This window comes from Podarcis tiliguerta, assembly GCF_965153285.1.
Source record: "Podarcis tiliguerta genome assembly, chromosome: 9".
Lineage (NCBI taxonomy): Eukaryota > Metazoa > Chordata > Lepidosauria > Squamata > Lacertidae > Podarcis > Podarcis tiliguerta.
Window position 1 is genome coordinate 41,753,099 of NC_139542.1, and position 23,198 is coordinate 41,776,296.

At 40.1% G+C, this 23,198-nt stretch overlaps 1 protein-coding gene across 4 annotated transcripts in view; it reads right to left on the reverse strand.

The window, feature by feature from the left end:
- FSTL5 (follistatin like 5) overlaps positions 1–23,198 on the reverse strand; it is a 313,072-nt gene that overhangs the window by 113,804 nt on the left and 176,070 nt on the right. For all 4 annotated transcript variants that reach the window (XM_083457275.1, XM_083457273.1, XM_083457274.1 and 1 more), the window contains one exon: positions 17,641–17,761. In XM_083457275.1, the coding sequence (XP_083313401.1) occupies positions 17,641–17,761 (121 nt within the window). The remainder of the gene's footprint in view (positions 1–17,640; positions 17,762–23,198) is intronic.

Consider the following 23,198-nt stretch of genomic DNA (forward strand, 5'->3'; position numbering starts at 1 on the left):
AGGTCCCACTGTACTGAGTCAAAGTATGGCCCATGACAACAATCCTAAACTGAACACAAAAATTTATCACAATAACCAGGCTCACCATACCTCAGACACATAGGTCTTCTTCTAATTTTCTATACTCCCACAAAATTAGAATTCCAGGATACAGGGAATTGATTTTTTTTTTTTTTAAGGGCTATCCCCAAGCACATACTCAGAACATTTGACATTCTCTGGCTGGAAGAATACAAGAGTACGTTGGGCCACAGCCATAGAATTTTTCTCAATTCAGGCACAACCTGCCATTAGTGTGGAAAGGAAAGCCACAGTCACTTGGTAATTGCAGTGACATGTGAGACAAGGTGCAGGCAATCCACTACAAAAACAGCAAGTGTACCACAACGTATGGTAAATATGGAAAGTCCCAAATCAGCACAGTAAACACAGAGAGTTTTCTATAGACAGATAGTCATGAAATGGAGTGCAAGAGAATTCAATGTCTGTGTGCCTAGGCTCGATCCTTTATTATCTGGGAGGGCAGAGTAAAGATCAACCTTCTAGGTCCCATGCCACTCTGTAATTCAATATAGAGGAATGAAGCACTTCTGAAGTTCTCTTTATCTGATTGCAAATACAAGATCAAGCAATTCAACTCCATCTCACATCTCCCCAAACACTTCTGATTATTATATGAAGATAGCTATCTTAAATGAACTCCACCTTCTCCTTCTAAGTGGAATTCTCTGTGCTCCTGCTAGGAACGTCAGTTTTGTCTAAGTGGAGTATGCCTTCCATTTGAATTGCAGCACTGCCAGGCATTCAATAGTTGTCCTTCGCCTGGGAGCACCTCCATATGAAGGCTCCAAAGATACGAAGCATGTGGGGGGGACGGTGAGAGAAAAGGGAAGTTCTGTTCTTCAAGTGGAAGTCCTTGTGTAAACAGGGCGACTTCACTGGATACAAACCCACAGTTTTTATCCCTTGGTTAGCTTTACACAAGGAACACAGTATTGATTTAATTTGGGTTTACATGTAGTTTGGATAGAAAGCCATGCTGATTCTGGAGTCAAAACTTGACAAGGAAGGAAGAAATTAAGTGTATAAGTATTTGGACACATAGATTCTCCACCCCCCAAAAAAGCCTAATCCTATGGCTGCGGGGGGGCGAGGTAATGTTTACATTTTTTTAATAAATCATGCTCTTTTTTAAGGAAAAACACACACCTTGTGGTTTATTCCAACCTAAAGATTTGTGCTTACCAATATTCTTCTTAAAGGTATTGCATTCTTCTTAAAGGTTATGCATTCATTCATAAAATGTATTAACTGCATTTCAACCATCAAAGTGGTTTACAGAAAACCACAAAAAAATCTATACATGGAAATGTTTCATGAGGATATCAATATTGCCCAGCTTAGAACATTTTAGGTCATATTTCTGGAATAAAAAATATATCTGGATATCAATTCCCATGTAACATTCCCACATGCAGGTGCTTGAAAGAAGAGGAAAAACCCAATGGGAGACTGCAAAATGTTGACCCAACATTTGTTGACCCCCCAACACCACTTAGCTTGACTTTATGGGGTCAAAGTAGTACTTCTGTCATGTGTTGAATCATCATAAATCCACCCCTCTTAAGATTCCTGAGTTTGCTTCCCATTTTCAGGTATTCAACTAAGTCAACAAGGCGTGAAGGCAAGGTTGATTACCATATGCAGACTACAAGGTGACACATGCAGAAATCATGCAAGTAACTTGAGCTATGAAAAAATGAAGACAGGCCACCCACCCGTCAACAGATACATTAAAAACTCAGGAGGGGGAAAAAACTCTGTGTACTGACTTTTGACTTAATTCAATTAATTATATGAAACAAAATGAAACAAAAGCGAAGAACCAACCAAATTAGCATATGTGATGGAGAACATAATTAGGTTGGCATAATTCTGTGACATTTAGAAATTTAATGCATAATATGCTTGCATTATTTTAGTGTAACAAACACAAAGAGAGTTCAGGAAACGGGGGGCTTGGTTGCATGGTGGGAATCCCAGTGTCAGCATTAATTAAAAAAATACAAATTCAATTTTGAACATTTTTTGTCTAATAACAGAAAGTGTTGTTCCATCTTAATAATGCTATTTTACCACCATATCTGTGACTATATAAAGTTCAGGCGGATCAGAACTGGCAAGTTGAATTTTAATCATGAGATAGCTCTGCTTAAATTATAAACAGAACTGGGAGCAATGGTATGAGGAAATAGAAATAAACTGCAAAGAGAAGGAAAGTTGGCTGTAATTCCTGTATTGCATGGGCTTGGCCTCTATGACCCTTTGGGTCCTTCCATCTCTACAATTCTATGATTCTATGAAGGAAACTAGAAGAAGGAGACTGAAATAAGGTGGCAAAGGGGGGGGGGGCGAGAGAAATACTGTTTCTAGAAGAAGTTGTATAATACATCAAAAGTGGTGCTGTATCCTATAACTTTTCTGTGCCTGAAGATATTTTCTGTCTGGACAATAGGAAATGGTTCAAGGGCTGTTTAAGTGGGATGCTGAAGAGAAGGACAGACCGGCTACAATTAGGTTAAGGTGCAACCTCTACAGCAGAAACTTGTAGGTGTTTCAGCCACAAGCAATACCTTTTGAATGGTCCATCAAAGCCGTGATTTGCCAGGAGAGGGAGGGGGAGGCTCTTGTGAAAGGCCAGAAGCACTCTTCCCTGGGAAATGTTTTGAAACTACTCATAATTTGATGCAATCTGCTGCACTCCAGAAAGCAAAAGGATTTCTCTTCAGAAGTGCCTACAAAGGATGCCCCTCTTCAAAAAGGCATTCATGGCTAGGATGCTTTAGAGATATCAAGCTCTGAAGAGGAAATCCATCTGGGAATTTAAAAAAATCCCACAGAAGTTAGAACAAATGTGGCTCAGAATTTATGTACATGAACGTAACCTGAGTTTATGTCCTTATTAGCTTTGATAGTTTTAAAGGGGGATTAGACAAATTCAAGCAACTCAACTGTATCCAATTTTGTGCCTCCACTCACAGAATGCCATTTGATGCAGTAGAGGCTTTTTTGTGAATGGAAGGTAGGGGAATCAATTTTAACAGATTCTCCCTTTCCTTTGCAGCCTCCTGTGCTCCTTCAAATATGCTGTGGAGGGTTGAAGTAGCATGGGAGAGGTTTGCATGAGGGAAATTGGTTCACTCTTGATTCCGCTCATAGGAGGAAGGCACAAGAATCGCACTCCCATTCCCAAGAGTGGTCAAACCTTTCTAAGAGTTCCAAGCAAACTCTGAAAAAAGGCTTGAGAGCTATGTGAGCATTCAGCTCAGTGCTTGCAAATGATCTCCTGGTCCCCCACCATTTTCTCCTGTCTCAAGGTCCGCCAGAAACTTATTTATTTATTATTTATCCATTAATTTTTTTTTACTGCCCTTCATCCAAAGATTATGGGGCAGTTCACGGCATAAAATTACAAAATGAAAGTGTATAATACGTAATAATAAACAAACAAACATAGCAATACCCCATACATAAACACAATTAAAAAGCTGTATAATATGTAATCAGCCAAAGGCCTAGTTAGAGACAAGTGCTTTCACCTAGTGCCTAAAGACATGCAACGAAGGTGCCAGGCAAACCTCGATGGTGAGATCATTCTACAAATCGGAAGCCACCTCAGAAAAGGCCCATTCTTGTGTTGCCTCCCTCAGACCTCTCATGGAGATGCCAGAGTGGAGATGGAGACCTCCCATGAAGATGGAGACCTCTCATGAAGATGCCAGACTGGACATTTCTTAGCTCTAGTACATAGTGGCTTGGGCAGCTTCTAAGATAAACAGAAATTGTCATATCTAACATGAGGCATATCTAATGCCTCATATCTAACATGAATGTTGCCATGCCCAAAGATGCTTAAAGATTTTGATAGAACAAAATGATTATTGCAATCCAGTTCACATTTTTCATATGCATTTTTAATTGTAAAAACTTGTATGTGCACTTCACCTTGTTGAATAATTTTTAAATGTAGCAGCTTTTGAAATTTTCCCTTCCTTCTCTCTATCGTGCCTCAAGCTTTACTTCTGCCTCATACACAAATAATTCCTGTTTAATGTTACTATTCCCTGCTTTGCAACAAAAATGGCTGTTCAGTGCTCTTTTTGCATTGTAACTCTAACTGGTATGGCCTACATGTAAAACACACACACACCTATAAGGGCCATAGGTGCTATATTCAGAAATCCTGCTACATAAACATAATAACTAGATGGTAAAATATGGCCTTTGTTGAAGAGCTGTAATGCTCTGTGTATTTTATGGATAACTATACTTTCTGTACTATTTCCTCTACTATTAGCTGCCTTTGAGATGGGCCTCCCTAAAGCAACATGGGCAGACCATTTTTTAAAATTATTTTTTTGCTGCCACTCTTGGAATATTTAAATTAAAGGCCCCCCCAGATATGTTTACACAAATTTTCTTACTCTTCCTGAAATGACACCAGGCATCTAAATGACAGGTGCTGACTTCTGCCCACTCCATACCAATTCTTGTGTTTATGCAATGAGATGGTGGAATCTCAAATCACAAATGGATCCAGGCAATCAAATTCAAATCTGTGGGCTCCTGTTCCCTTTGACAAGTAGAGCTGCTAGTATGGAAAGAACCCACACCCGTGGAATCTTTAAAGTTCCTTGGCAAACTTGTAAATGCCCAATACTAAGATTCGTTGCGTTATGTGTCTGGGTCTGCCTCAATAATATTTATCATGATGAAATAAATTAGAAAAGTAGGTATAGGGGAAGAATAAGAACTGTCTTCCCAAACCATCATGCAAGATGTTAGTGGTAAAGAAATATATTGAAGCACAGGGTACAGTAAGCACAGGGTTTAAGTTATAGAGGATATTATTTCTGAAATACTGACAGCTCAAAGTCACACATCTCTCTGAAAGGCATGAAAGACAAATACCTAAGTAGAACAATCCAATCCTAAAATACTTAGAGTGTTATTCACTATTAGTCCACTGATTTCAATGAGCCTACTCTACTCTTAAGACTAATGTTGGATATCACCCTTATCTCAGAATGCTAGAGACATTTTGATTTAAAGTATTATTTATGCAGAGGAGACCCTTCACAAATACCCTGTCATGTTTACCCATCGGTTTGTTATTTACTTACTAATGATTTCAACCCGGCAAATTCAGGACAAATAAGAAATGCCACATTAATAAATTTGCAACAGTTTGGACTTGGGAGGGCATTCCACAGGGCAGGCGCCACAACCGAGAAGGTCCTCTGCCTGGTTCCCTGTAACCTTACTTTTCGCAATGAGGGAACCGCCAGAAGGCCCTCGGCGCTGGACCTCAGCGTCCGGGCAGAACGATGGGGGTGGAGACGCTCCTTCAGGTATACAGGACCGAGGCCGTTTAGGGCTTTAAAGGTCAGCACCAATTGTGCTCAGAAATGTACTGGGAGCCAATGCAGATCTCTCAGATCTGGTGTTATGTGGTCCCGGCGGCCACTCCCAGTCACCAGTCTAGCTTCCGCATTCTGGATTAATTGCAGTTTCCGGGTCACCTTCAAAGGTAGCCCCATGTAGAGCGAGTTGCAGTAGTCCAAGCAGGAGATAACTAGAGCATGCAGCACTCTGGCAAGACAGTCCGCGGGCAGGTAGGGTCTTAGCCTACGTACCAGGTGGAACTGGTAGACAGCTGCCCTGGACACAGAATTAACCTGTGCCTCCATGGACAGCTGTGAGTCCAAAATGACTCCCAGGCTGCGCACCTGGCCCTTCAGGGGCACAGTTACCCCATTCAGGACCAGGGAATCCCCCACACCCGCCCGCCTCCTGTCCCCCCAAAACAGTACTTCTGTCTTGTCAGGATTCAACTTCAATCTGTTAGCCGCCATCCATCCTCCAACAGCCTCCAGGCACTCACACAGGACCTTCAGGTGAGCCAAATAATCATATTCAAGCTATGCTTCCCACTTTCAGCAGAGAAAATGATAATTTTCATTCTCCCTACCAGAAAATGATGTTCTTCAACATACTCTGGACTATCAATTCCAATTAAGGAGATACTTGCCCTCTGCTATTGCTAGTGAGCTCTCCCTAATGCCCATTACCTTTGAGAACATGGAGGGGGCACATTTTTCTCCTCTTGGAAAGCAGTTTGGGGAAACTGGAAGAAGAAAATATATGTTTGATGTTCGAGGGGTTTTTTTTTTTAGTTTTTCTCAAGGAAACTCAAGGAGCAAACAATTGATCTCAAGCAATTTCTAGGAAAGCTAAAAAACAACAACCCTGTTTTTGAAAGTGAGGCTTGTCCAGCCACCACTAATCAGGTTCACTTAAAATGTCACTCATCCTTCCCATTCTAGTAGGGATGTCCTACCCTGCATTTCTGCTATATCATATTAGTGCAAAGAAAAACTGTGATCTTTGTATCTCAAAGTTCAGGTGGTTGATATATAAACATGGTTGCCTTAAGTCTCTAATCCAATACGTACAACATTGACTTTACTATACTAGAAACTTTTTTGGCACTTGCTAAGTTTAGAAGTTAGATCGTTTCCCATTAAGGTCTGACAGAATGTAAAACTCTGAGAATATTCCCTATGCTAAGCAATATTAGAAGCTGAGATTTAATCCCCCAGTCAATAAAGATTTAGGACACAGCAGGCAACCTCAATGATAAGAATTTATGATTTACATAATTTACATGAAGCTTCTGTGTTTGAAGCCTTTTTGAGACAGATGAGAGTGATGTAATTCTCTACATGCACGGAGTAAGTTATGTGCTTTCAAAGCTTTTTGAAAACAATGATATTCAAGCATGCACATAAAGAATTATAGATATGTCACCGACTTTTGTTATTTATAATAGATAATGAATTTCAGCGAGACTTGCAATTTGCACTTAACACTCTTTGAACATGTTTCACAGTCTTCTAGAATCATCGAATCACAAAAGGAAGTGCTTTCTTCCAAAGACAACCACACCTAAGTAAGCAAACACTGTGCTTCTGGATATTCTAAGTGACTGGAGAAGAATGCACATAACTGGATAAATGCACTAATTTCCTAACCTCACGTTCCTTGACCAAACTAAGAAGGCAGGCCTGATGGGGATACTATTGTCTGTAATGGTCTAATATGTGCCTGCCTGCTTTTCAGAAGGAATGGTGGAGCTCCCTAGTGACCTATGTGGACCCTTGCAGGCAGTTTTTTTTTTTTTTTTAAAAAAGGTACTCACCATGAAGTTGTTACAGTAAAGTGTGTTCTCCCTCATGGAGAGCACAGGTTGTGGGCGGGGCTGACAAGACACCTCACTGTTACTAGGCAAATGGTTTGGCCGTCCTTTAAGCAGGGGCGGGCTGTTACTGGGGAAATCTAGATGTTGCCATTTGTTGATTGACAGCCCTGTTTGTTAAATACAATGCTCGCAGCGAGGAACTTCCTCTTTTCGCTGCTTACTTCGGATCACCCGCCCTCCCTTCCCTAATTTTAGGCTGTTTGCTTGACCTTGCTATGCCTGTCATGGGGTCGTCTGCTTTGGGGCAGGGGCCTGGTAGGAATTTTGTCTATTTGGCTGATTAGTGTGTGCCACTTGGTTTTTGCCTACTGCATAGCAAATCGTCACAACTTGTAAGGTTTGCAGTTAGGCATTGGTCTTGGAATTGGTTGGTGGAGGGGTATGGATTTGGCTGTGCCTGCCCCTCCAAAATGCTGCTGCTTCAAGGGTTTTCCATTAAAGGAACCCAGGGGCTCCCCATGCTTTTGTCCGAAGCCCCCTGGCAAGGGGCTAGGGCCACACAAGAGCCCCTGGGAGCATTCTGGGGAGAGGTGAGGCATGGTTCCCAGTCCCGTCTCTCTCCCCAGGTGACTTACCCTTGCTGACTTCGCGGGGGGTGCGAATGTCAGAGCTGTCCCCGTGTGGGGTCAGTTTGTTGCTACCAATGCCTAAGCAACCACTCACATTGCTGTAATTTGAATATAGTTGTGGCCAAAATTATGCCAAAAACCTTAAACAAAAATTAAGTGTCAATTGTGTTTTTCTTTGGGGGGGTGTCTTGGGGACCTCAACACGCAAGTGCTACATTTTTTAACAACAAAAAAGAGGTGCTGAATACTCTGGGAAAAAAGCACCCCTTGCAGACATACATGGTGGACTTGATGAAGCCCATTACTGTACATTCTGTCATCACACCACACTGACACAAACTTGATTATAATTTTACTTAAGAGCCATTTAACATATTACATAGGCAAGCTCACATATGCCACTGAGTTAACCAATCCTGGGTTCCTGACAAATGTACATGTCAGAGCATGTGTATTCAAATGTGGTATTTGCAATCAACAATTTGAAGTAATGATATTAACTCATAAAATCACAGGTGAACAGCTTAAAGACATTACTTCACGAACCCCCTTAAGTTAACTTATTTTAAGATGCAAGCCACATCTTTGTATAAGGTTGCCTTCAGTTATTGGGACCGCGAGAGTTTTTTAGGCTTAAGAAGATGCAAACACACATCAGTATTCTGACAGAATGTTAAGACTCCTGATTAATTTCAATTTGAAAATTGATTTTACAGGCTTTACAGAGACCACAGACCTGCATCTATACCACATTTAAATGTCAGCTCACATAATAAATAGCAATAATTGGTTTTAAAGGCTAACAATCTGCAGCTGAATGTATTGTATATTTTTTCATGCATTTATCCAACTGGAAAAGTGAATTTATGCAAAAATCAATGTCAGTATATGTTTGTTGTGTTTGCACATGGCTAGCTCAGGCAAAATCATTTCATTTAAATGTCAGAAGTTTACCATAGGCACCTTTTGCAGCTTGTTTTACGACTGTATAGATCTCAAGCTAATCAAACATAGAACACTTGCATTTAACTCACATGGAACATTTAAGGAAGCAGCGAGCCTACTAGGTGTCACTAGAATCAATGGCTAATGAAACAGGAAATTCAAGAGCACAGGTGACATTCCTATATATCTGAAGGAGCATCTCCACCCCCATCATTCAGCCAGGACACTGAGATCCAGTTCTGATGGCCTTTTGGCTGTTCACTCACTGTGAGAAGTGAGGTTAAAGGGAACCAGGCAGAGGGCCTTCTCAGTTGTGGCACCCTCCCATCAGATGTCAAAGAAATAAACAACTACCTGACTTTTGGAAGACAGCCCTGTACTGGGAAGTTGTAAATGGTCAATTTGGGGGAACAATTCAAAGTGCTAGTTACATAGCTGTCAACTTTTCCCTTTTCTTGCAAGGAATCCTATTCGGAATAAGGGAATTTCCCTTTTAAAAAAGGGAAACGTTGACTGCTGTGGCTAGTTATGACCTACAAAGTCCTATTTGGTTTGGGTCCAGGCTATCTGAAGAACTATATGTGCCTGCTCCATTACAAAGCTCCATTTCCAAAGCTCCATTTGTAATCTTCACAACAGTTTTCAAGACATAGTCAATGAAAGATGCATTCTACTTCCACAAGCAGGATTGCAAAAAGAAAAAGAAAAAGATTTTTCATTTTGAGTGTTGACTTTCCAAAATCTATCAGTGACTCAGAAGTAATCAGTTGTCACAATGGGCGCTTTTTAGTCAGGCATCTTGTGTGTGTGTATTGAAGTGATGAAAACAAATAAAGCTGTTAGCAACTAGCATTGCTATATGCTGGTTAAGTGAAACTCCTGGATGATCTGGAAGACAAATAATTCCCTCTTTATCTAAAATTTGTTATTGGTTCTTTGTAGAAGAAGAGAAGAGAGAGTTTGTATTTGATATCCCGCTTTATCACTACCCGAAGGAGTCTCAAAGCGGCTAACCTTCTCCTTTCCCTTCCTCCCCCACAACAAACACTCTGTGAGGTGAGTGGGGCTGAGAGACTTCAAAGATCTGTGACTGGCCCAAGGTCACCCAGCAGCTGCATGTGGAGGAGCGGAGACACAAACCCGGTTCACCAGATTACGAGTCTATCACTCCTAACCACCACACCACACTGGCTCTCCAGAAAAAAGATGTGCTTCCAAATGCTAGTGCATGTCTACTATATGAGACTATGGGAGTTTTGAACATCTTCCTCCTCAGGTGTTCAAAGGACTTCAAATACATTACCTCAGTAATCCTTGCAAGAACCATGTACTGAAGACTACCCAGTATTAATACTCTCCTATTTCAAATGGAGTGAAGCAGACAGAAAATGACCTGGCTTCTGATGAATGAATGGCCCAAGTGAAGGTTGAACCCAGAAGGAATATTAATTGTTGCACAGCTCACATAGTACGTATCTACTACTGTATACCAGTTGTACTCTTTTGAGTATACAAAATGCACACATTTCTCAATAGCTGCCAATGGCATTCCTACACTTTTTGATGACTTACTTTCCTGTGATCCCACAATGTTGTTTTAAAAAAGGTGTAGGGAACCTTTAGGCCTCCAGATGTTGCTGAACTACAACTTCCATCAGCCCCAGCAAGCACGGTCAATGGCCACGATTAGTGGGAGTTGTAGTTTGGAGAGCGAAAGGTACCCCACACCTGGTCCACAACTCACACATAATGCAGCTACTTGACTGAAGCTTAGCATGTTTGACTGAGCGTTTGAATGGAAAAGGACCCATAACATATATATACTACTTTAACTTCCATGGAAGAAAAGAAAATAATGACAAAAGTTTATTAAAACTTGATGTTTTTTCTTTTCTTTTAATGGTACCTGCTTCTAACTCTTGAGCACTATTATGGATATACCATTTCATCGACATTATTTCTCTGAAGATCTTTCTAAATGCCTACATTACATTTTTATTTCACCTGGTCACCAATAGTATCTTTTGAGGTCTTTGAAGTAGATGGAAAGTGAACAAGGAAAAATGATACACAATAGAAAGTACATTATAAGAGCTCAACATGAAAGACAGAATAAAAAAGACAGGTCAAGAGTTACAAAGGAATACTATAGTAATACTTAAATGTGCTTATTACTTTTGGAAATGAACTTTATGGTGGAATCATCTAAAATTGTACTTCAGCCCCCCCCCCCATCATAATAGTACTCTTTCAACTACGGAACAAAACGAACCAGAATTCCTCCAGGGAAGGCATTTATGTATGGCCATCAGTGCACGGTATCATTTACATTATATTTTCACATAAAGGACATTCACTGAAATCGATTTCATTGTTCAAAATATAGGCTATTTTAAGGATATTTAACTGATTTGTTTCCTTTGATGCATTCCAAATATGTCAAAAACATTATTATTAAGTAGGGCGGGTTTTTATTTTTAAAAAAGACTATCTTCATAGATCCCTTATTTTGATGCTTATGGTTTAACCAATACAGCTGGGGAAATATACTAAAGCTTAGTTGTTCCTGTCTATGACAAAGCAGTTGTACTAAGCAATTCTATAACAGAGATAGGGTCTTGCTGAATCCTTCTCAAAGACCATCATCCAATTAAAATAAAGAAGAAGAAAAAAGCAACTTGAACATTATTTTTATCTAGACCACACACACTGCATGGATATAGAGGTGAAACTGTGCCTTTTCTTGCCAGAGTCAACAGACACTTTCCAGTAAAAAAATAAATCTGAAGAAGTGTGCATACACACAAAAGCTCATACCAAGAACAAACTTAGTTGGTCTCTAAGGTGCTACTGGACATATATATATATTTCTGTTACATGTAAGACTGCACAGATCACTAGCAACATCTAACAGTGTTGTGAGTATTAATTTAAGTCAAAGGTTCAATGACATGGAAGGAAGCACATGCATAAATAATGAACTGTTTGTGCTAGCCATAAGAATTGGCATTATATCTAATATAATAAAAGTCTAATTAGATTATGCATTTTTCTTTCTTTTTCAGTATTGGTAACCTATGTCATAGCTACTGCTCATGGACTGAATCAACATGTGGGTAGGACTGTTCTGAATCTTCCACTTGCTCCCTGGCTTGTGCCAACCTTCTGCACAGCACAGAAGTAGCATTCAGGTTTTCAGCTGTATTGTCCAAGGCTTCCTTCCTGCAGATATTTGTGCTGTATGCACATCCATCAGAGCTGGCACAAGCCAGCATGTGCAATGCTGAGGATGGGGCATGTCTGCACAGCCCCGCTCTCCTCTCGCATGTTCCAGAGAAGGTTCACCCATTAGGTGGAGAGAAGCAGCCGTCTCAGGCAGTGGAAGTGCAAGAGGTTGTGCCCCACTCACCCTACCACTGCCGGAATGCCCCCTCAATCAAATTTTATCAAGAGGGAGATGTTCCAGCGTCTGGTGGTACCACTCATTTTCCCTGCTATTGGGGCAGAAAAGATCAATTCCAAGGCCTTGCAGAACACCCTTCCTTACTGAGTTAAGTGAGAGGGAGTGTTCCGGTGGTGACAGAAGTGGAGGGTAGGCAGGAGACAACAACAAGTATAGGGTAGGAGGTGACACATACCCATTTTGCCTCAGGTAGCAAAATGGGACGGGCCACCCTGTCATGTTCGTTCAGTCTGCAACCGTATTAGAGCTATATTTAACTGTTTTTATAGGCAGAATTGTTTTTAAATAGTTGTATTGTTTCTGTATACATTGGTACCTTGGTTCTCAAACTTAATCCGTTCCAGAAGTCTGCTCCAAAACCAAAGTGTTCCAAAACCAAGGCACGCTTTCCCATAGAAAGTAATGCAAAATGGATTAATCCGTTCCAGACTTTTAAAAACAACCCCTGAAACAGCAATTTAACATGAATTTTACAATCTAAAGAGACCATTGATCCATAAAATGAAAGCAATAAACCATGTACTGCAGTCACACAATCAATCAAGCAGTAGCTGAACTAGGTTTCACACAGTCACAAAAACAAAACAAAAAAGCCGCAAAATAAATAGCAAAGACAGGACTCGGAGACACTCAAAATGGAAGTGTGGCACTCAAATCGGAAGTGTAACACTTAAAATAAAGCATGTTCGGCTTCTGAAAAAAGTTCACAAACCGGAGCACTTCCGGGTTTGCAGTGTTTGGGTCCAAGTTGTTTGAGTGCCAAGGCATTTGAGAACCAAGGTACCACTGTCAGAAGTGTTCTTAATTGTTTCATTGTGGAACTGTTTTTAATTGTTTTTACACTTGTTTTATGGCTGAAATTGATTTATTTGTCTTATAATTGCATGTTTTATTATTGCGACCCACTCTGGCATCCTGGATTGTGGGCTCATGACACCCACTAGTATAGAGCTCACCTAACCTTGCCCCACTCCTGTCTCTCTCCTGGAAATCACAGTAGCACCCTGGTAACACCGCCCCATGCTCTGCTGATGGCTACAACCATCTAGTTTGTTTTATTAATTTACTCATTGAACCAGACAGGCATTTCTGATATGTGGCCTCAGAGTTCACTCTCACATTCTGTCCATGCCACCTAAAAATACTCAGGATGAAGTTAATTAGCCAGTGATGGAGATTAAATACAGATAAAACCATGCATTAGGGCAGCGCTTCCAGCACTGATACTCATACCAGTGAATAAGGATGCTCCATTATTTATGTATTATGTTTGTTTGTTTGTTTGTTTTAAAAAGTATACCCTGCTTTTCATCATCTTGTTTCCAAAGCAGCTTACGAAATAAAAATACTATGACTTTATGCGTATTTGTGTGCAGTGAATTACAAGACTTGTTCCTTGAATATTCTGCAGCATTTAAGAACCAAATGACTACTGGCTGTTTGTTCAGAATAAATATGATTGTATTTCATAGGGTGCCTCAAAAACACTTCTGTGTTATATCTGATGGACGACTCATAGTTCAAGTCATGTTGGTGATTCTCCTCCACTTTACAAAGATGTGTGTGGAATGTTACTTCCATTATTTATAATAAAGCCTTGTTATTTGTATTCACGGTATTCAATCAATTCTGTTCTTATTGACTTTCTGTTCTCTGCCGCTTCCATAAAGTGAAGGGACTGCACATTTCCATCTGTTTAAGTGATCAAAGGAATAAGTTGTTGCTGCTTACTTATTTGTTGCAAGCATGGGACTTTTGTGCACTGCTGTGAAAAGCTACCTGAGATCATTCCCTTGATGTTTATTTCATAAAGGTATGCTAATAGGGAGGTGAAATTACTTCTTATTTCAACCTTAAAAACAACACACAAAAATCATACAAATAGTAAACACAAAATTACTGTTGCTATAAGAAGCATTCTTAGTCAGAGCAATATTGCAATATGAGGAAAATACAAACAACACATAAAGACTATAATAAGAAAGAAAGAAAGAAAGAAAGAAAGAACTTATTCTCATCTTCTGTTGCACATCTGCATGGAAAGTTAGTGGGACTATGCCTCTCTCCCTGACCCCTGTGATTTCAGCAAAAGTGATGATGGGACTTTTTCATGCAGAATTCCCAATTGTGTTCAAGGTTCTCTGTGCATACAGCTGTACACAGATAGAAGTCCATTTTGGAACCTTCTGCTGAGTATGCAGAGGTTGGGGTGAGGGCCTGGAGAAAGCACACAAGCCATGGCACAGCCAGGGTCATATCTCATAAAAATAACTGCTTTCAATGGTGTCTGCACATTTTGCTTCATAAATTTAATTCTATGACACGGGTACAGGGGTAGACACTTTTTTCTTCTTCTAAAAATAACTCGGAGTCTCCTCAGCACTGGCTCTGGGCCTGCTACAGCAGTATCCGCTGTGCCTCTGCTCTTGGTGAACCTGAGCCCACAGAGTAAGCTTCCAGCACATGTATTTTCACCTCTCAACAGATCATCCCTGAAAGCTGCCATTTTATTTTTGCTCTAGTTCTGCTGTGCTTTGTTATTGTGACCACACAGGAAAGAAAGAGATTGGGTGAAGTAGGTCAAATTTATTCATGTGAACCCCAAACCAATCTGCATAGGGCACGCAAGATGTGCAATCTAATAACCAAACTAGGTGAACCAAACCTTACAAGAGTAAGAGGTTGCCCTGCCTCACACCTCATCCTTTCAGGAGAGTAGGGAAGCCTTCCTGCTCCACCCCCTCCTAGGGCCCCACAGCTCCAGGTAGGTGTTACTGATTGACCCCAAGGGTACTCCCTAACCATACCAGCCAGTCCCACAGCCATACAGTCAGATTTCCAGACTACACTCTTCCCTTATAAGTGCTCACCAGGATTTCCCACATCTTTCTGCTAATGTGGCCAATTCACCTGTTTAACAACTACTCCCTGCTAAATACATCCATTGCTTCATCAGTACACTTCCATTTCATTTAAAGCTTGTCCAATCAAGTTGTGCACTGTGGTGATAAAATTTTTATACATGAGAGCACCAAGTAGATTTCAAACACTTCTAATCGAACATAAATGTTTGTAATAGTGAGAAAATTGGGGAAGTTTCATTAACATTTTCTCCTTAAGCAAATGTGCCTCCTTTCAGAAATCCTTCACATGACTTCCCCCACCATTTTCTTTTCACCGGGGAGCCGTACAGAGAGATGGCATGCCACCCTGAAATATAGTCAAGCAGCAAAACGTATGCACACCTGTCAATCAGATAGTGGGAGCAGGACTTTATTCTGAGCCTCTTTGCAAATAGCTGGACGTTGGGTACTAAAAATACTGTTCTTCGTAGTGATAGAGATGTCATTAAGCAGTCCACAAGATACGGTTATGTGAGGATGTCACTGAGCTCCTATGAAGTTCCCTCAAAGTGAGGACAATGTTTTCTGAATAAGATTTCTCTCATTCTGAATTAGCTTAGTTTGCCCTCGATTACATTAATTTACCACATAATGAGACATATATATTTATCAAAATGTGCTAAACATGTATCTGATCAGGGCTATGAACAATGAACCAGTGTCAAATAGGAAAACTTTAGAAAGCATTGTTTTTGTACTGAAAATGGAGAAAATTCAGCACAGTCCCATTAAAAAGTATTTAAAAGAAAATTGATTATTGAGCTGCAGAATCCAAATCCCTATTGGCTTAGAGATGCCAAATCATAAAACTCACAAAGTAATTTTCAGTCATGTTTGATTCTGAACTTACCATCTTCAGATGACAGTCAAGGCTCTAATTAACTACACTGCTGAAAAAAAAAACTTCCCTACTAGGAAATGCTAATGAAACAATAGTGATAATTAATCATGCCGGTTTCACACTCCTGTCCTGTCTGCATATTTAAACAGAATTTAATTGCCTAACTGACTTCAGAAAGGAAACTTAAAGGGAATCTGAACTCCTAAAGACCCTGAATCCCAAACACTAGTATTGAAATGTGTATTTTCAGTTGTAGACTCACCCCCCCCGACCCCTATATTCAAATATTTTTCAGGCTATTATTTTTCATGGTCCATAAACATATGGCAGAAATTCTCAAGCACTGTGCTAGTAAGCCTCCCTAAGGGAAAGCACAAACAAAACTACATAAGCTTGCTAAAATCAAGATAATTTTAAACAGGTTACCCAGCAGCCTGATGAAAATGGTTTTCTCTCTTTCTCCTTTCCTTGCATTCTTATAGATAAACAGGAGGTATAATCTGGTGCTACTGACTGGAAGCGAAGAAAACTAGTTTTTACAGATTAATTAACACTAAGTACTAGAATCTTATGCATTTGCAGAAAGGAAGTAAAACAGAAGGTTATCATGCAGCATATTCAGAAGGGTGGGGGGAAGAGTCTGTGGTATATAGATATTCTCCAAGATTAGGAATGATGGGAGAGCAAAACAAGATAAGCGAGCAAGGTCCACTACAGTCTTCCAACTATAGACAGAAGGATATGTCAGTTTTGGTTCTCTCTGTTTCTCATTTCCCCATGCTTAACTTTGGTTCCTCATGTTTCTGTAGCACTTTGCTTTAAAAAAAAAAAAATCTTCATGCAAATTCATCAGCATTTTTGTGTGAATTTCTCCTCATATATTTATGTATACAGTTTTGACTAACGTACACATTTTTTCATGCAATTTCCTTTGCTATATCACATTTCTGTACGTTATTTCAACTAATATTTTTATGCATAAGTTCCAATAATAAAAGCATGTTTGTAAGTACAGTTTGGCTGGAGAACTGCATTGCAAATTTTGGACAAATGTGAATTTAGAAAATTGGCTCTGTTTCAGTTCACATATTGTTTTGGGGTGGGTTTTGTAGATTGGGATTTAAATGTGCACAGATCTGAATGCCAACCCAGTAGATAAGCCTTCTGCAAACAGATGTTCTCCAAATGTTTTCCCATTCAGTCCCAGGCAGTTTGATCAATGGTCAGGTGTGATGGAAGTTCAAGCCCAAAACATCTGGAAGATGCCAGGTTGGGGGACAGGGACATGAACCCTTCTCCTCCACACCAATCGCCTTTGCATGAGCAGTCAGTAGGTGCAGAAAATTTCTCCATCCATGCTATTTGTTATTGGCTTGATACTAGCATTTGTGAGATAGAAGATAGTTGGCAAATATTCCATTATCTTAATAAATACTTAAATAAGGGTGGGCTTCTATTGTAGTGGGCCTCAGTTCAAGAAAAGTTGCAAAATTGTAAGATCTGTTTCAAATATTACACTAAGGTTTTTTGAAATCATACATCCATATGGAGCAGAACACAGAGGTAAATCTGGGAATAAAACTAGAAATTGTACTCACGAAATGCTCTATAGAATTCTTCCAGGCCTAGGTGCTTGTCACCGTTATAATCATCATATTTCAAGAGATCGAAAAGAGAGCAGTCAGACAGATCCTTGCCAAGCTCATCCTGTTTTATTACCTGACAAGAAAATTATAACCATGAAATTACACTGGAGCTCTAAGAGTTGAATGGAATAATTAAGTATTCCTAATATCATTTAATAGATCATTTTAAGGATGCTGTAGGGCAATGAACTAGAACTGTGTAAAGTCTGAAATTTCAAGTTGCTTTGTAATTATATAGTGTCATTCATAAAAAAATTAATACATTTTCATTGACTATGCACATTTAGATTTGGAATTCTATGGACACACAATAAGAGCTAACAATGAAATACAAACTATGCATTTTGGATTGTTGAAAGGCATTTTTTTGTCAGGGTAATCAGTCTCACCTTTATTATAGATACTGCTCCCAGAGAACTAAGAGAGTCTAATATATCCTCATCATGCATGGAAGAAGAATAGCAAGCTCTTCCTTTCTGCCACTAGCATTCTAATGCAAACGTCAGAGTGTGGCACCTAATATTTCTTGAATGCAGTGATAGTTATCCAAGGGGAATTTCCTACCACTTTTTCTCCAGTATGTCACCCTTTCCCCCACTTCTTGTTTGGTAGACCCTCTGGAAATGCCTGAGGTGTGGTGTGTGGTCTACTGTGAGAGCGAGGGATCAGGAAAAATCAGGCAACTTTATCATCACCATTATAGGCCACATAACTTACACAGTTACTGAAACTACCTTTGTTGCTCAGAAAGACAACCTATATTGGAAAAGAGGTAGGTGAATTACGACCCTCTTGTCCTCAACTTCTCAGCAGTTTTTGCTATAAACAATGCTGTCCTTCTGGACCATATGTATGGGTTGAGAATTAGAACACTGAATTATGATGTTTCTGACCCCATCTTACGAAAAGGTACCAAAAATTGGTGCAGGTTAACTGCTGTCCTGTCACATGGGAAATATCCTGTAGGAAATTCTACAGGGTTCTGCCTTAATTCCCACGCTTATTAAACTTTACACAAAAATGCAGGATTAAGACTGTATGGAAATTGTTCATCGACATAATGATGATACCCAGCTCTAATTCTCTTTTGTCTCTAGGATCATCAGAATCTGGCTGTTGGTTCCATCTAGCTAAATATTGTTGCTACCAAGTGGAAGTGGCTCTCTGGGATTTAAGACAGGGGTCTTTCCAAATGCTACCAGGAGGTGCTGAATATTGAACTCAAGGCCTTCTGAATGCAAAGCATGTGTCTACCACTCTTACAGCCCTTATGATAGGTACCTTTAAATGACTACGCAAACTAAGGAAACAACTGAATTAAAGTGATTACTGTCACTGCTCAGTCCATTTTGATGGTGAGCGCCACTCTGGGAGAGCCATCATTGCTGACACCTTGGAACCACCAGGGTGGAAGACTGCAGCGTAGCTAGCTGGTGTCCAGGAGCCACTGGCCCTGGCATTGAGACTGAGAACATCTCGAGGGCCAACACAGCATTTAGCCACTGACCTTGGTGCTGATTGACTGCTGGGACAGTTTGTACAGCTCAGCTTGCTTGACTGGGTGTGGGTGTGTTTGTGTTTGTGTTACAGGCACAGGGAAATGAACTGGGAAATGTGCATTGGGTGAAAATACTCCACTCTCCTTGAAACACAGTAAGAGAAAATGACCTCCCTGTGTTTTAAGCCACATGTTCCAACCCTCCCTAAATCTGAGCTGAAAGTTCTTGTTTCCTGCTTACTTAAGAAATGCATGTGACACCATCATGTACCCGGATCTGAGCAGCTGCCTGGTGGTTTTGGTGTTACTTTTAAAAAAAGTAGTTTTAAAACAATAAAGTTGAAGCAGCAGCTGACATAGGCTGTGAACACCAGTAAACACCAGTTGTGCAAAACAGACCACCTTTAAAGCATTTTAGCATTTGCTAAAACCTCCCTCCCGGGCCCCAACCCACTTCTTTCACACCAAAAATGTTTGCTGGATAACACTCAGATCTGCACTACAAATGTCAGTCTCTCGCAAACAAAGGCAGCTCCTTATAAGCAGAAAAAGCAATTATAATGTATTTACATTCATTCTGTTTATTTTTAAAAAATGCTGTCCATCAAAATTGGATGATAAAAAAAGCCTGCACTCCCCTCCCTTTTTTTCAGGTTAGTAAGGATGTTTCCATTGCAACTTTTTTGCTTAAAAATAAAAAATAAAAATTTCCTCGGTAAATTTACCCTACTCAGAGACAGACTTGTGTTTGTTTAATGATCCAGCATGGAATGAGAGGATAGAAGGTGCTTGTTCTCTGTCTGCTTTTGCAAATGAATGTTTATTCGTGGAGTTCAGAAAGACCACCAGGAATGTAATTTTATGTCCTTTGATTCTAAGTGTCTTACCTATCAAATGTGTCCTGATAAAAGTACAGTCTGAAACTGCCTTAGTATTCACTATCACCTATGTAAATGAGCTCTGTGAAGATGGGCAAAATCAGCCTTCAACTGTAGGACTCATTTTCTTCTGAGTATAATTTCCACAGCAGTTTCAGCACACACAAAAATGTTGCTGGTTCTATCAAAGCCAAAAAGCCGGGTGGGGGGATGCAGTGAGCTCCACTGACCCACCCAATTGGAGCATGAGAATTTGGAGGAAACATCTGGAGAGGTGAGGAGTCCTCTTTGTTTCCTTTTACGATTATATCATGCATTTTGTGTTTTATGCTGTAAACTGCCCTGTGGTCTCTTGGTGAAGAGTGGTATATAAATTCAATAAAAATAATAATTAACCCCAAACCACCCCAATTTTTACTCAAGTTTTGAGATAGAGGCTTTTATTGTGGTGACATTTTTCTTCTCTCTGAAATCAGCTTTCTGCAATCTGTGCTCTCTATATGCTTTGAGCAACTTCTGGCACCCTGACTATTGGCTATGCTGCATCTGGTGAGAGTTGAAAACCAACAACCTATGGAAAGCAGCAAGTTGCAGAAGCTTGGTTTAAACCAGTGGTTCTCAAAGTGGGTGGTGCCACCCTCTGGGGGCTTGCTCAGAGGCGGGGGGAGCTGGAGGTGATGATTTAAGTGACTTTAAACCAGGCATTGGGAAACCGGTATCACTTCATCAAGTCCATCCATCACATTAAGAATTTACTGAACAGTGAAGCAGTTACTAAATGTGGTGTCTAAGATCCTTCCTGGTATCACTGGATCAAAGTTCATCCATTTTGTCGAATTAATCCAACTAAATATATTCTAATGGATTTTGAATAAATGTGCAATCAATCACTACTGTTTCAAAGTTTATGGTGTTATTATCTTCCTTAGTGGGTCATGCAAACCACTATTCTGAATAACGGTTTTTGTAGGGTAGGGAGTGCTGGGGGTGAGTTTATGGAACCAAGCAGGAAGTAGCCTGAAAAAGCTTGAGGACCACTGGTGGTGAATGTTTTTCAGCCTCAGCACCAAGCTCCCTCCTGAGGTACCTTCTGGGTCACACGCTAGTGGTGGGGCCAGAGACAAAAAGTGGGCACAGCAACAGATGTGAGTCTTACACTGGGCTACATTCCAGCAGCCATGCCTATGTCATTCACTTCCCAATTGTGCTGTCTTGGAAAATAGACAGGGATGGACTGCAATGGCACCACTTTTCCTCCAGTAGGAGGGAAACCTCATTTATTTCAAGGTGGTTGCTTCTGAGCAAAACATACCAAACCAGTCAATTATGTATTATTCTGTAAAGACAGCACACATGTCTCCCACATAGCCATTGCTGGTCTGCTTATCATCACTGGGCTGCTGTTTATTAATATTCAGTAACCACAGAAGGTGAAAAATGCAAAACGAATAAGCAAATACAACCATAGAAACATCTTACAGCTGCAGTAAGTCAATATTCCTTTAGACGGCACTTTAGCCTTTTTTCAGTCAAGGCTGGCAAAATGATTTATGTGTATATGTATGGTTTGTTGAGAGTTGTGAAACTGCATCTATTTGTTGCTGTTGTATATTTGTATATTCTTTTCCCGGGAGCTCAAGGCTGTCTTCGCTTTTATCTTCATAACAGCCCTGTGAGGTAGGCTAGAATGAGAGTTGGTAGTTCAGACATCAAAGCTGTGCAACAGCACATACTTCAGGGTATGTTTTGCCTGTTAGTTAGGTTGGAAATATGCTTGTTTCATTTCGGTATTTTGTTATAAATGTCCGGACTGTGAAATGCTGTTTTTAAAGCAACGAAGCTGCTTTGCTGGCTTTTCTTTACATCATCTCTGAATGGTGTTACATAGAATGGAGTTGCTGCCACAGGCATTATGTGTAAGTATCTTCTAATGAACCAAATAGATCGTGAGTCATGGGGAGAGCATATAATCAAGTCTGTAAAAATAATGTGTCAATTTGTTACTGGTCAGCATACATTTGTATATATCCCTGTCTGCGCACAGAAGGGTCACACCTTGTCTGTGCTTTCTGCATGCCATTCCTGTGAATGTGTGAATAAGCTTTGCTTTTCATTAAAATATATTTCCTTGGTAACAAAACAAATGCATGAATCACTGGTAAAGTACATTTTACCACTGTGTCTTCCCATAAAATAACTGGTACTCTAAGTATCCACCTCTCAGCATTAAGCAGTCACATTGACACCTGCAATAATTGAAACTGAATTTACAACTATGCAAGGAATTGTAATTGCTTTCATGGCATAGAAAACATGCAAGTAAATTTGCCTCACCACAGATTCACAGGGGGACTTTCAGCATGATAGCCCTTGATTGACGATTATATTTAGGGTCTGATTCTGTGGGGTTGTAAAATGCCCACAGTGCCTACTAAGCACTCCCATTACCAGATGCTTTGGGGATTTTATTACACCAATAGATCAGAAAGGGAGCGACAAGATGAATCCTATTAGCTACAACCTATAACCCAGAGTTTTGGGGGAACATAATGAATTGTTGACCAACTTTGCTGATTTAGATTGTGCCCCACAATCTATTTGTGCCAAGATATTGTATATAAAATTAATCATTCCTCTATTCTTGTTTATGTAATTTGTGAATCACAGGGTTAACTTGTTTGAAATACCTAGCTATCTTTTTATTCTTTTTCCATTCTGTCCTTCCTCCCAAAAGAGAGCCCAGGGCAGCTAACAACGTAAAATAGCAAAGAAACCTAAGAATAATTTTAAACGGCAAAGAAACGACAATCACAACACATCACAAAGATAATAGCAGATAAAGCTTCTGATAGGGACCTGACACTCATTATCTCACCAAGACCTGGACAAATAAATGAATTTTGATTTTGTGTGTGCATGGCTGAAGCAGGGGGCCAACCTGATGAGAGGATGGAGTTCCACAGATGGGGAGCCACCACAGATAATAACTTTTATCATTGCAGGGTACAGGACTAGCTGACTCTTGGGGTCTGTTCCAGCTCTACAATTCTGTGATTCTTTGTTACCATCCATCTCATGGACCATGAACAGGGCTTCTCCCACTAATTGAAAGTTTAGGATGAAAGGTACTTGGG